This window comes from Oncorhynchus keta, chromosome 14 (genome assembly GCF_023373465.1).
Source record: "Oncorhynchus keta strain PuntledgeMale-10-30-2019 chromosome 14, Oket_V2, whole genome shotgun sequence".
NCBI lineage: Eukaryota > Metazoa > Chordata > Actinopteri > Salmoniformes > Salmonidae > Oncorhynchus > Oncorhynchus keta.
In genome coordinates, this window is record NC_068434.1 from 29,285,021 (window position 1) to 29,300,600 (window position 15,580).

General features: G+C 41.1%; 1 protein-coding gene across 2 annotated transcripts; it reads right to left on the reverse strand.

Annotated features, from left to right (window-relative positions):
• Window positions 1–1,365: 1,365 nt before the first annotated feature.
• On the reverse strand, window positions 1,366–15,396 carry LOC118379345 (BCL2/adenovirus E1B 19 kDa protein-interacting protein 3-like). Of its 2 annotated transcripts, XM_052461466.1 has the most exons (7): window positions 15,238–15,313; window positions 8,198–8,247; window positions 5,146–5,416; window positions 4,962–5,043; window positions 4,747–4,838; window positions 4,213–4,362; window positions 1,366–3,461 (listed from the first exon to the last, which is right to left on the reverse strand). In XM_052461466.1, exons 2-7 carry the CDS (start codon window positions 8,205–8,207, stop codon window positions 3,413–3,415), a joined length of 654 nt encoding a protein of 217 aa, XP_052317426.1. In that variant the 5' UTR covers window positions 8,208–8,247; window positions 15,238–15,313; the 3' UTR covers window positions 1,366–3,412. The 2 variants fall into 2 exon arrangements, with proteins under 2 accessions (XP_052317426.1, XP_035622260.1); XM_035766367.2 differs by lacking the exon at window positions 8,198–8,247 and having other exon boundaries at window positions 15,238–15,396.
• Window positions 15,397–15,580: the final 184 nt, after the last annotated feature.

Here is a 15,580-nt window from a genome sequence, read left to right on the forward strand (position 1 = left end):
CAGGCCAAGTGTGGAGGATGGATGGGAGGCTGGGAGTGACACTGATGCTTATTTGACTTGACTGAAACAATGCAACTTCCTTTAATTAGAAAGGACAAGCAAAGTCGATTGACATGAGCGCATGAACTGGCGTTCCATGTTTCACTAATTACCCTGCATTTGTTTATTATAGCAGTGCAAGTGGTGACATTACATTGGTATGAACTGGTAATAAACCTGAAATAAGCCAGATCTTTTCTCAGATAAAATGTTTTTCTCAAAACACACACTGCATTATAATTATCTTTTGAACCATTAATTATTATAGATACAACCCCTGTATGCCAGTCTAGACTGAGTAGGTGTGGAAATGGCGGCAGCATCATGCTGTGGGGATGTTTTTCAGCGGCAGGGACTGGGTGACTAGTCAGGATCAATGGAAGGATGAATGGAGCAAAATACAGAGATCCTTGAAAGCCTCCTCCAGAGCCCTCAGACTGTGCAGCGACTCTCCCCATCCAATCTGATAGAGTTGGAAAGGATCTGCAGAGAAGAATGGGAGAAACTCCCCAAATACAGGTGTGCCAAGCTTGTAGAATCACACCCAAGACTTTAATCCACTTTAGAATAAGGCTGTAACGTAACAAAATGTGGAAAAAGTCGAGGGGGTCTGAATATTTTCCGAATGCACTGTACCACTTCTTTCAACATCAGAACAACTGCTGTAAGCCAATCAAGATGTCTGAAATCCCCAAATCTCTCCTCTGTTGCCATGGGTTAAAAGAGGTATTTATCCCTCAGAGTAAAATAGAAGCATGAATTAATGGGATGAACCAAGAGGGATCTGTTCCTTACAAAACAGTCTTTCGGCATACACAGAGAAAAATGTAAGCATTCATTTAGAGACAGCATGCTGAGGCTAAGAGGACAGACATCTTAATATAGTACTTTTCTATTTACACAATATTTCCCCTAAACCTCAACTGTTAAGTAACTTGGTAAAAGGGTTGACTTGACATTGTTTAAATTATTCAAGTCAGAGATAACAGCAATAAACCTTGCTTGCAACAATAATCTACAACCTTTTCACAGATATTCAGATCAATGTATTGTGGTTCATTTGACCATATTATTGATTTAGTGCGTCACTGTTTGAAAATATGGAGAGACGGTACTGTTACATCTACCCAGTCGCTGTCTAGGTTCAATAAACATCTGCCAATTAATGTGAAACACCTCTGCCACTGCCTATTCTTTCTACTTTTCATGCATCAATATAGAGTACTTGACACTAATCCATCACCCACCTTCCTCTTCTGTTGACAATGTTTTACAATGCATTTCTGTTATATCCGTTGTCACCATTCAAAAACCACATTGAGTGAATTGCGGTTAATTTCTCATTTTAATGTCAGATTTTCGTCAAATTGGAAAAACTATCAAACAAGGCTGAAAGTTCTTGCTACTAGAATCAATATCACAAACAAAACATGTTCAAGGAAAAGACCAAGCATCTTTCAGTTTGTATTTTGTATTATCAAAGAAAAAAAATGAAACCAATGATAATGCACATACTTCTGCGTTAGATACAGGATGGACTTGACAATATTAAATGAAAGCTATGACAGCCTTTGGCATCTCATGAATGATAATAAGTTAATCAATGCCAATTACAAGCTAAAGGCATGCATGCAATGGGAGTTACTTTGAGTTGGCACAAACCAAGAACAGAGGCACAAAACAATCCCACTCAAAAAAAGAACCCTCCTACAATCATCACATCTATCCCCATTGTCCACTCACCCTCCCCCCCTACTTTCTCAGGAGTTCCTATCGCACGCTATGTGAGAATAATTACTTAGTGTATGAAAAAAAAAGCTTTTACTATTGCAAAAAAAAGAAAAAAGGGTCCTTTTATCAGATTTCATAAAATTATTTCAGTACCAAATAGATCATTGTTAAAGATTTATCCAAAAATCATTACTTACATATGGTCTGCTTTATGGAAATGTATGCCTATGGGGAATGGAAACATATTTCATGCATACACAAAATGTTCACCGGAGGACATGTCAAAACCAGGTAGGTGACTTATCAGGACTGGAGATATGAGTGCATGAAACTGTTTGTGTTAGTTAAACTTATCCAATAGTTGAGAAATCACTGTGCATGTTACCTTTGTAATGAAAGTGCTGAGATTAAAATAAATCTATATTTGGCACTATGCAGTAGTCATTTTGTGTACCAAAAGGAAACAAAACTGAATTATTTGTGGCCAGTTATAACATCATTCCACCAATACATCCTACTCTGTATGGTGGCTGGACCTATACACTGAGGGCGTGTTACCACACAGGAAAACTTACATTCAAAAGGTTTATAGAATCAGCTTGGAGAAAATAAATTAGATATGAAAAACAAAAGCATGTGTGGCATTGACACATGAGTTGTTGAACAACAGGCAGGTTGTATATATTGGTATCAACTACTGTACATAAAGTCTTCATTCAAACTTTCCCTTACCCCGTACTTTACCCTGTACTGCATTTAGATGTACTATTCTTTCTGCATCTATCTACTGGGATGTTTTCCTGTTAATCAATGGAAATCTGCAGTAGCTACTAGCATCACTATTCACACCCTTTCACCAAGAGACCACCTTCAGATAATTATTTGGGGCTACTAAATTACACAAATTAGGTATAACTAGAATAGGCTGGAATTACAAGCAAACTTCTCCTGAATTGATAAGTCTGGGCTGAATATGATTCCAAACCATGTAATAAAATAACAAATCCGAACAACAATACCACTTGATTCACAGTTACTGCAATTCTCAATGCCAATTGAAAGACGTACTGCAGATATGTAGCTTATTTTGGTTCAGGTAAAAGTCACCATGAAATTTACTGACTTCGAGTAGGGAGCAGTAGAGGAATTCTTGATTTCTCAAAGCACAATCTCTAGGTCTAAGCCAAGTAATCTGTGTAGAAATCTAAGAGAAATTCCCAAACCTTCAGGCCCTGTGCCATCCAATACCAGTCACAGTGTTTGTGCAGTACAGTATAAACAGCTTTTGAGGAATAATTTTGTCCAGAAGTACAACACTCAGATTCAGGTAGGTGCTGTGAACTATTATGTGCTGCTAGTGGTCATTACCGTTCAAAGCCAATCTGTGTCAAAAGGTAAAAGGTTCCCAGTCATTTCAGAATTATGAACCCTCCAAAAGCACGCTACATTAAAACACTTGGGTAAGTCATTGTCAGATAGTGGTACAAATAACTAAAAAGGGGGAAAAAAACAGTTGAAAGGAGATAGCTAGACATACAATGGATGCAGAGGAAAAGAGGACATTTAAGCACATGAAGACATCGTAACAACTAGTCAACAGGATAATTTTGATGCGACTTCCAGGTACTGCTTCACTTTGGGTTTAGAAAGAGCTGGTGGAAGGCGTGGGGAGTCTCTTCCCAATGTAAACCCTAAGGAGACAATAAGTACAGCATGACAATGCTGAGCGATTAACTGACAGTTTTTTTAAACAGCTAATTGAGTGACGATGGTTCATTTTATTCCGTTTTTCCTTCTGTGAGCTCAATGCGCACATTGAACATTTTCTCTAAAGATAAATCAGACCCAGCCTGAACTGTGTGATGTAGTAGGGAGTTGTAGTTTCCAACAGGCCAATATTCCACATTGTTTAGTGCAAAAACATGGTAATCAACTACAATGACCGTAATCCATTGCGCATCTATCTACCTTGTCCAGTCTCTTATGCCTGCTACAGAAGAGGCAGAAGAATGCACGATCGTGAGGGGATATAGAGAGCAGCTGTTGCTTTGCAAAGGTATGTCTACCTGAAAAGACATGATCTAAGTGATTGATAGTTTGGTATTCAGCAGTCGTAAAAGTATGCCTTATTTAAGAAATACAAAAGTGATTTTGTCAGACAGCATATGCAGCAGCTCTAGAGAAATAAGATAACTTGAAATTATATAATAAAGTCATCAAATAAAACTAACGTAACGTGAAAAATTATGGTTAATAAGTAATAATGGGCAGTCACTACCATGGGACATTTAATTGTTTTATTGTGATAGGGCAAAATCAAAAAAACGTATAATCGAACACTAATCGCTCAGCACTAATGACAATGATTCAACAGCAGACAATCTACAAATACTCACATATCCATTTGATTTGCTAGTTGTGTAAGATGGAACAGTCACTCACCCAATGCCAAGGGCAAGAATGTGAGATAGCAGTAAGGAAGGGATGAAGACTTTGAGGAAGTCAGCAGAGAAGATACCCCCTTTCTTCATGGCTGCACTATTTCTCATGCTTAGGGATACTGAGCGTCTGGGGTGACGGAAGTGGAACTCTCTACAAAAAAAAAACACAAAAAAAAAATTCACTGAACATGTTCACCATCTTGAAACAAATTGCATTGTTATCCCACAGAAAATTGGCATTTGTCTATTTTTGCTATGATTTAGGCTAGCAGTTTTGTGTTAGAACAGGGGTGGGAAAACTTTAAAGGCTTGAAGGCCACATAGGGATTTTGAAAGGGCCGTACAGTTTTTTGCTGGGGAAGAAAAAGAGCAGATATCTAAAGAAATATATATAGATATATATTTATTAGGACATTGTAATTTCTACATTTTCTATGTTTAGACTTTATATCTCCCTCCGGCTGGATTGAATGGGCTCGCGGGCCGGATCGTAGTTTGCCCAACACTGTGTTAGAGTGTGCGTGTGTCTCCTTACTTGGGTGGAACGTTTTCAGGCCGACTGGACCAATCTGCAACTTTGTTCATCATGATATCCTCCTCGTTTTTCTCTGGACCTTCCTCCTCTAACTGCAGATGGGGGAGAGAGAGAGCACATGTGAACAGAGAATTACTGTATGCCTATAGTGTAACAGTGTAGACAGGGGCATGGATGGAGGAAGAAAGACATGATGGCTGGCTGGGTTGTTGTACCTGGCTCCCTCTCCGACTGGACATCTCCACATCAAAGGTGATTTGGCCGTCATCCTGATCTGGACTGGGAGGTCTGTGAGGACTGAGGTGCAACACAGGAGGAAATGAATACACAAATTATACAAACACCTCAACGTGGAGGACAGAGTTTAGGGAGTACACTAAAAACATGACACTCCCTTACCTGTCGCAGGAGGAGCTGCTCTGGCTGGACTCGTGCTGGGCGTCCAGCAGGATCTTCTCCATGTCTCCATTGTGGATAGAGGAGGATGAGGGCACATGCTCCAGCGCCGCTGTCAGACTCTCCTCCACCTCCTCTGACACCACCTCCAGGGCCTGAGGGGCCTGACTCTCCCCCTCATTCCCGTTCCCCGGGGCAGGAGAGGGTGTGGTGGAGTTTGGCAGCAGGGCCTGGTTCCTGTTGTTTCCATTCATCTCCAGCTCCACCCATGACCCTGAAAACAAAGATGGCAGTGGGGTTTAGAGGAAGTATGTGTATTAGTACAAATGTTAGTGACATAAGTCTAATGGTAAAGATGAAGTGACGTTCTCAAATTCGATGCATGGCTTACTGCACCATCACCAAAAACATTGCATTTTGAGAAGAGAACTTGCAGCTACTATTGTAATTCAAATGAGCAAGCTGGAGAATGAAGGCAGTGGTACTTGGGGAAAACACCAAATAGCTGCTGTAAGTGCTTTCAATTAGCTACAAAGTCAACAAAGAGAGAAATCATCATGACACAGACTCACTGAGCCCGAAGAGAGATCCAGACATTTACATTTCATCTTAGTCTACAGCAGAGAGCCCCTGGCAGAGGAATGCATCCCTTTTATCTCAGATGCATGAGACATGTCTGTGATTGGTCTGGCCTTGTTTGTCTCAGCCACTCACAGTATGTGTTATGAAGTCACTGTATGGAACATACAGCAGTGCATGTTAACAAGGAGAGTCAGTGGATAATAATTTTGTAGAACAGAAAATAGACATGCATGCATGGGTTTTAGATGTTAAGGACACCAATAGAGGATCTTTGTAGACCTAAGGTTACATGTGCATGTTACTGAAATGATTGCCTTCATTAACAAAAACAAGCATACATTACATGACCAAAAGTATGTGGACACCCGTGCAAACATCTCATTCCAAAATTATGGGCATTAATATAGAGAGGTCAGGGCTCTGTGCAGGCTAGTCAAGTTCTTCCACAACCAATCTTGACAAACCATTTCTGTTTGGGCCTTGCTTTGTGCACAGGAGCATTTTCATGCTGAAACAGGAAAGGGCATTCGCCAAACTTTACAGTTGGCACTATGCATTCGGACAGGTAGTGTTCTCCTGGTATCCACCGAACCCAGATTCATCCTTCGGACTACCAGATGGTGATGAGTGAAACATCACTCCAGAGAAGTAATTTCCACTGCTCCAGAGTCCAATGGCGGCAAGCTTTACACCACTACAGCCAACGCTTGGCATTGCACATGGTGAACTTGGGCTTGTTTGCGGCTGCCTGGCCATGGAAACCCATTTCATGAAGCTCCCAACGAACAGTTGTTGTGCTGACGTTGCTTCCAAAGGCAGTTTGTAATGTAGTGAGTGTTGCAACTGAGGACAGACGATTTTTATGTGCTTCAGCACTCAGTGGTCCAGCTGTGAGCTTGTGTGGTCTACCACTTCGCGAGTAAGCCGTTGTTGCTCTTAGATGTTTCAACTTCACAATAACAGCACTTACAGTTGACCGGGGAAGCTCTAGCAGGGCAGAAATCTGATGAACTGACTTGTTGGAAAGGTGGCATAGGACGGTGCCACGTTGAAAGCGACTGAGCACTTCAGTAAAGCCATTGGCAGTACAATGTTTGTCTATGGAGATTGCATGGCTGTATGCCATGCAACAGGTGTGGCTGAAAAAGCCAAATCCACTTATTTGAAAGGGTGTCCACATACTTTTGTATATATAGTATAGCAGACATCAGTAGATTTCAGTTTAGAAAAAGGCACTGGACTCAAAGTCTAGTATGCTTTAAGCCGAAACTGGAACAAAGCATGCTCTCAGTCTTTGCTCACAGTCATAAAAAAGCACCCACGGCTATTAAGCAAAACATTCCTGACTTCCTCTCTTGGGGACATCAATTGGACTTGTAATGGGGTAATCTCATCCACCAGCCAGCTCTCCCTCTAATTCGAGCCTGGGGACAAGGTTAGTAGGGGTGGCCTGAATGCCACTGTCAGTGAGGTTATGTGGTTCCATTGCCAATCTAGGCCCTTACATAATGTGCATATTCTATAAAACATAGACATAGCATAGAGATGTTATGTCTATCCATCATCTGAAAAAGTATGCCTCTTATTCATCATTTTGCTTCATTTGATTGCTTCTCTATAAATAAACACTATCCAGATGATAGCCTACATTTCATAATGATAGTGCTACTGCCTCTAACAGCAGGCTGCCTGAATGGAATCCAAACTGCTCCCATGTATGGGTAGGAGGGAGGAGAGTTATGCAATCTCTGCAACCAAGCTAAGCATCGAATCCAGGGCCATCAAATCCAGGGCCTGACTATTTAGCCAGTTACGCCTGAGCAACATTTAACTAACTAAACCTCTTCTAGGACCTTCCCTGTGCATTCTACCAGAAACCCATTCTGCATCTCCATACTGTATAAAAAGGGACAAAAAGGAACAGAAAGTACTATACAAGGACACCGATAATACAAACCTATACCATCTTAATCTTGTGCTTTTTCCTCCAACGTGGACTGTGTGGGCAGTTTAGAAACTGCATCTGATGGTCATGTCAATATTGACTGTTCAGCATACAGTAGCAGTCATTGTGGGTGGAAGTAGACAATATACCTATTGCGTTATCTGCAAGGTTTACTTTTGACAGTTCCTACCTAAACAGATTTACCACCCCTACCAAAAAAAAAACTAACATTTTTATTACTGATTAGATTGAGACATTGAGAAGCCTATCTAGTATCAATCTTATTATGAGAAAGCCTTGTAAGGATAAGGTATGATGACACAGTAACCTATCACTAAGTATTATGGGCAATTGATAGGTGAGGACGAGTCGTATGACTTGGACTTGAGTCTGACTTGAGCCACAAATTTGATGACTTGAGACTCAACATTATATAAAAAAATAATAATAACTTGGAGCCTTAATGCTCGGGACTCTTATTTGACTGGAGACTTATCTGGCCAGGTTTTATAATGTTTTGTCACTTACTTTGTGGCATAGAGTCTCCGTGAATTACTCTCCATGCAGCCACAGTATCACTTGCGGAAAAAAAAAAAAAAAAAAAAAAAAGTGAAACACACACTTGGCCCTCTAATTGGACCAGCAAACTATCAGTCAACACAGATCAGGTGAGCTTGCTCAGTGAAAAGGTTTTGGGTGGGTTGTGAGTGGAGCCTACCATTTGTATTTTATATTTATACCTTCGCTTATTCAACCTGGTCACTAACATAGGCCTACGGAAATGCACCAAATTCTTGTTTCAAAATCATCTTATCTGTGCTTCAGAACCAAAAAGTTGTGCATCTTGACTGTTGACCAATCATCAGCATTGACGCGCAAAGGCGGGCACACATATTCAGATTAGTGACCAGAAAGTACTTGTTTCATTTTCTCCGGTTTTGCCTGCCATTAATGTAGCCTCCCTACATTAATCCATATTAAGTACCATTTAGCAATCTGCTACAGACACATCTTTGTCACAACAATAGGCTACCTGGTGATTTAATTGATCATATTTCAGATAGGCCTAGTTTGGGTGGGTTAATTATACAACTCAGTGGTGGTACTGGCTATATTACATCTAAAGATAGCTGTAACATCACACGCCCTTCAAATTATTTTGAGATGAAGATGTAGCATTCTGGCAAACTAATTAAGATATTTGTGAGGAAGAAAAATGGCTAAAGACAGATCATGCTTTCCACTGAATCCTGCAACATCCGCTTCTTACAAGTATGATCCTGCTTGCTCTGGACTCCAGAGAAGTGACAATGACCATGTTAACATGCAAACCAATATCCCATTATTATTCGGGATCTCAACTATTCTGCTTTTGAGTGGACACATGTAAACATCATATCCTTTAAAAAAAGAAGCTTGTATCCCGGTTATGAGAACCCGGATAAGATGCCTGGAATATGTTGATCTTAGATGGGATACTGTGGAATGTGAACATTTTATCCTGTTTACTGTTGCTTTACACTGTCTGCGTATGCTGAGTTTAGCATTTTATGAGTGTTGTGTGATGTTTTCATCTGATTGTCAAACAAATCACTTCAAAAATAACTACCTACCTGCGCAGTTCAATCCACCATAATTCACTTTGCTGATACTCCGTACTGAACCGCAGAGCATAATTGCTACATTCACCCCTAATTTAGATACGTTTCTGATTTATTTTATTTTATTTCACCTTTATTCAACCAGGTAGGCCAGTTGAGAACAAGTTTTCATTTACAACTGCGACCATGCCAAGATAAAGCAAAGCAGTGCAACAAAAACAACAGAGTGGCACATATTGACTGTACGTTTGTATAACACAATAGAAAAATCTATGTACAGTGTATGCAAATGTAGAAGAGTAGGGAGGTAAGGCAATAAATAGGCCATAGAGGCAAAATAATTACAATTTAGCATGAACACGAGTGATAGATGTGTAGATGGTGATGTGCAAGTAGAGATACTTGGGTGCAAAAGAGCAAGAGTATAAATAACAATATGGGGATGAGGTAGGTGGGTGTGCTATTCACAGATCGGCTGTCTACAGGTACAGTGGCCAAGCCCCCCAAGCTGCTCTGACAGCTGATGCAAAAGTCACTGAAGTGAGAGACCTATCTCCCTCACTAACTTTTTGCAATACAATTGGCAGCAGAGAACTGGAAAGAAAGGCGGCCAAAGGAAGTGTTGGCTTTGGGGATGAACAGTGAAATATACTTGCTGGAGTCCGTGCTACGGGTGGGTGTTGCTATCGTGACCAGTGAGCTGAGATAAGGCGGGGCTTGACCTAGCAAAGACTTATAGATGACCTGGAGCCAGTGGGTTTGGCGAAGAATATGTAGCGAGGGCCAGCCAACGAGAGCATACAGGTCGCAGTGGTGGGTAGTATATGGGGCTCTGGTGACAAAACGGATGGCACTGCATCCAATTTGCCGAGTAGAGTGTTGGAGGCTATTTTGTAAATAACATCGCCAAAGTCAAGGATTGGTAGGATGATCAGTTTTACAAGGGTATATTTGGCAGCATGAGTGAAGGAGGCTTTGTTGCGAAATAGGAAGCCGATTATAGATTTAATTTTGGATTGGAGATGCTTAATGTGAGTCTGGAACCAGACACCTAGGTATTTGTAGTTGTCCACATATTCTAAGTCAGAACCATCCAGAGGTGCAATGCTAGTCGGGCAGGCAGCAATCGGTTCAAGAGCATGCATTTAGTTTTACTAGCATTTAAAAGCAGTTGGAGGCCATGGAAGGAGAGTTGTATGGAATTGAAGCTCGTCTGAAGGTTTGTTAACACGTTCGAAAGCGTTGGCCAGGTCAATGAAGACAACTGCACAGTACTGTCTCTTATCGATGGCGGTTATGATATCGTTTAGGACCTTGAGCATGGCTGAGGTGCACACATGACCAGCTTGGAAACCTGATTGCATAGTGGAGAAGGTACGGTGGGATTCAAAATGGTCGTTGATCTGTTTGTTAACTTGGCTTTCAAAGATTTTAGAAAGGCAGGGCAGGATGGATATAGGTCTATAACAGTTTGGGTCTAGAGTGTTTCCCCTTTGAAGAGGGGGATGACAGCGGCATCTTTCCAATCTTTGGGGATCTCAGACGATGCAAAAGAGGTTGAACAGGCTAGTAATAGAGGTTGCAACAATTTCAGTGGATAATTTTAGAAAGGGAGGGTCCAGATTATTTAGCACAGCTGATTTGTAGGGATCCAGATTTTGCAGCTCTTTCAAATCATCAGCTGTCTGGATTTGGGTGAAGGAGAAATTGGGAGGGGGGGCTTGGGCAAGTTGCTGCAGAGGGTGCTGAGCTGCTGGCCGGGGTAGGGGTAGCCAGGTGGAAAGCATGCCCAACTGTAGAAAAATGCTTATTGAAATAATCCATTATCGTAGATTTATCGGCGGTGACAGTGTTTCCTAGCCTCAGTGCAGTGGGCAGCTGGGAGGAGGTGCTCTTATTCTCCATGGACGTTAGTGACCAAGAACCTTTGGGAATTAGTGGTACAGGATTCAAATTTCTGTTTGAAAAAGCTAGCCTTAGCTTTCCTAACTGACTATATTGATTCCTGACTTCCCTGAAAAGTTGCATATCACAGGAGCTATTTGATGCTAATGCAGAACGCCACAGGATGTTTTTTTGCTGGTCAAGGGCAGTCAAGTCTGGGGTGAACCAAGGGCAGTATCTTTTCTTAAGTCTACATTTTTTTGACTGGGGCATGCTTATTTAAGATGGAGAGGAAAGCACTTTAAAGAGAAACCAGGCATCCTCTACTGACGGGGTGAGGTCAATATCCTTCCAGGATACCCAGGCCAGGTCGATTAGAAAGACCTGCTCGCTGAAGTGTTTTAGGGAGCGTTTGACAATGATGAGGTGTGGTCATTTGACCGCAGACCCATCATTCACACAGGCAATGAGGCAGTGATCGGGGTTGAAGACAGCAGAGGTGCATTTAGAGGGCAAGTTGGTCAGGATGATATCTAAGAGGGTGCCCATGGTTACAGATATAGGGCTTACCTGGTAGGCTCCTTAATAATTTGTGTTAGATTGAGGGCATCTAGCTTAGATTGTAGGACGGCCGGGGTGTTAAGCATATCCCAGTTTAGGTCACCTAACAGTACGAACTCTGAAGATAGATGGGGGGCAATCAATTCACATATGGTGTCCAGGGCACAGCTGGGTGCTGAAGGGGGTCTATAACAAGCGGCAAAAGTAGAAGCTCGAATTGTTTGGGCACAGACCTGGATAGCATGACTGAACTCTGCAGGCTCTCTCTTCAGCAGATTGCAACTCCGCCCCCCTTGGCAGTTCTATCTTGTCAGAAAATGTTGTAGTTGGGGATGGAAATTTCAGGATTTTTGGTGGCCTTCATAAGCCAGGATTCAGATATGGCTAGGACATAATATAATAATATAATAATAACATCAGGGTCGGCGGTGTGTGCTAAAGCATTGAATAAAACAAACTTAGGGAGGAGGCTTCTATTGTTAACATGCATGAAACCAAGGCTTTTATGGTTAGAGAAGTCAACAAATGAGAGCGCCTGGGGAATGGAAGTGGTGCTGAGGGCTGCAGGGCCTGGGTTAACCTCTACATCACCAGAGGAACAGAGGAGGAGGAGGATAAGGCAAAAGGCTATAAGAACTTATAACTTACATTTGTTTATCAACTATACACGTTTGATACACGCAGCTTCTCTTCTATTATAACTTGTTGCCCCAGAAGACTAAATAAAGTAGTGCTTACCAGAATAATGTCTTACAAGGATAGAATAAATGCATTAGTAAGCTAGTTAACACCAGTGAAGTTGTCTGTTTCGTTTAGGGACCGGTGAGAAAAAGCAATAACTCAAAAACAATCACGTTTGAGCTCCCGAGTGGCACAGCAGTCTAAGACACTGCATCACTACAGACCCAGGTTCAATCCCAGACTATCACAACTGGCCGTGATCGAGAGTCCCATAGAGCGGCGCACAATTGGCCCAGCTAGGGGAGGGTTTGGCCGTCATTGTAAATATCAATTTGTTCTTAATTGACTTGCCAAATAAAGGGTAAATGAATAAAAATGTAATTAAAAAAAAAAGTGGAACAATTGGTCCTGTGAGAAATGTCATCAGTTTGACCAGTTTTAAGGAGGAAAAACATTTCTAATAAAACTTCTGTTTCGTACTGGGTGCATATTTTAAGGTTGAAATTGTCTGCTTGCAGAACAGTGTCAAAGATAATATTACACACACATTCTCTCAAGAGATGCTGAAATAAATCACATTTCTCCACTCCTGTTCCTGAGACAAAATTAACATTTATTTGATCATTTTACTGCAAGAAAATATATTAGACTACATGTGAGATGTTATAGGCCCACAGTCAGTGTCCATATATCAGTTATTATTCCATTTAACCCATATGAACTTAAATTAGGAATATTCTGTTTATTTGTGGTTAGAGGGATACTCAGTGAGCGGGATATCAAAAGGTGCATGTATGTAAACAGCTTATACAGTATTAGACCTTAAGCGGGATATGAGCTACTATCTGGAATAATGTGTGCATTTAAACGTGGTCAACGTGACATGATATCCCTAGTTGATATTGACTGCTTACTTGAATGACTCATCTCAAAATGCGGGTGTAAAACTGTTAATTTCGAAATCTTGTTGTTTGAAAATGCATCACTATTTATGGCTGTAATGACAGGCTACATCTGTGCAGTGATTGTGCGTAAGCTTTGAACTACGCCTTTGTGGGGGTCAAAAAGTTAGAAAATCCTTGCGCTAGCAAACAGATTGCTGATTTACTTTACAGCAATAGGACCGGGTGCAGCGTAAACATCAAATTGTATGGAGAGAGGATTGCCATAAATGAATATGCAGATCCAAAAATTGTTCGGTGATCAAGAATATGAACTGTTTACCTTGCAAACTCACCAGCAATGGGGCATCAAGCAACAATTACTAGCATAGGCCTACTGGTATTTTGTTATGTCAAAAGTGCTTGAAATAGAGCATTTACCTACGAAGCTCACATTTTAATTTGTAGTAAAAATGAACAACATAATCAAAAATGTGTTGAAGATAGAATAATGAAAATGGCTGTATGGTTGTCTCAAATAGACAAGGACAGTCGTGAAGAGGGCACGACAACACCTATTCACACTCAGGAGACTGAAAATATTTGGCATGGTTGCTCAGATCCTCAAAAAAATTCAACAGCTGCACCGGAGAGCATCTTGACTGGTTGCATCACCGCCTGGTATGGCAACTGCTCAGCCTCCGCCGCAAGGCACCAGAGGGTAGTGTGAACGGCCCAGTACATCACTGGGGTCAAGCTTGCTGCCACCCAGGACCTCTATACCAGAAGGCCCCAAGGACTCCAGCCACTCTAGGCCAAAAATGTTTCTTAATAACAGCTTCAACCCCAAGCCATAAGACTCTTGAACAGTTAATCAAATGGCTATCCGGACTATTTGCATTGACCCCACCCCACATTTTTACGCTGCTGCTACTCTGTTTATTATCGATGCATAGTCACTTTACCTCTACTAACACGTACATATTAAATCAATTACCGCGACAAACCGGTGCCCCAGCACATTGTCCCGGAACCCCCTGTATATAGATAGCATTGCTAATGTTATTGTATTGTTGCTCCTTAATAATTAGATCCCCCCCCTTTTTTTCTTAAAACTGTATTGTCGGTTAAGGGCTTGTAAAGTAGGCATTTCACTGTAAGGTTGTATTCGGCGGATGTGACAAATACAATTGTATTTGAACAATTCATTGCCTGTATAGTACATTTTTTATTGACTTGAGAATTTACATTTAAAAAAACTTGAGACAACTGGACTTGCCCTTAGAATGCAAGACTTGTATTTGACCCGTTCTAATTGGAACTCGATTTGTGACTTGCTTGTGACTCGAATAATAGCGAATTGGTCCCACCTCTTGGATTTAAAAAAATAATTATATGCACACGTTCTCTGCAGGAAAACGCACATACGTAGGTAGACATGCTGTATGCAAACGTCTAGAAATGTGTTTCGCATGGCAAAAACGTTGTCTAGTGAGTGCATTCCATTCGCCTGTGTGTGGATTCAGAAAATCGACAATGCACTGAATGTGTGCAACTCAAACCATACAAGCTGATGAGTAGCTGGAGTTATGTAAACACATTACATTATTTAAAACAGGGAATTTGTTCTGATTCGACACATTTAATTTATAATTTTCTTTCAGACATGTTTTGATATGGATTTATCCCGCCCCAAGACAAACTCGTTCAGTGGTATCCTTCCATGGTTGATTGAAATCCTGTCACTCAAACATTCAAAGTAAATCAATTGGAGCAATAAGGATGACGTTTAAACATAATTAAGAGCTCCTCCCGCCCTAAGGAAGCAGAAAAAAATTCTAACCTAGGAGGCAACTTTTGCGATGTTTTGTTAAAAATATTTACCATGAAAAGCAAGCACATTTGTTGGACATGTATTCAAAACTCTTGATTGTTCGAAAAGGTTGTCGGTGATACTTACCGTTTAGGCTAGGCTCCTCGTTATTGTTTTGCTGAGCAGCAGCAGTGGCGGACATGTTGCCAGCTCCGTCTTTAGCGTTTGTCAACATGACACGCAAACGACCGCGCGCAGGCGTATCATATATGATTGGCTCACCTGAGAAGAGACGTCACCAAATTATTTCAAGAACTTTAATTTGTTGTGCAAAATATGCACCAACGCAAATAAACATTTGTTTGTGATGTGTATTCCTTGTATTTCGCATTTAAATGGTCTCCTCTTGCTTTATTTTCTCAATTTTCAAATGGTGCTTGTGTATGTAATGACAAGACCCTTTCCTATATGAGAACATTATACAAATACA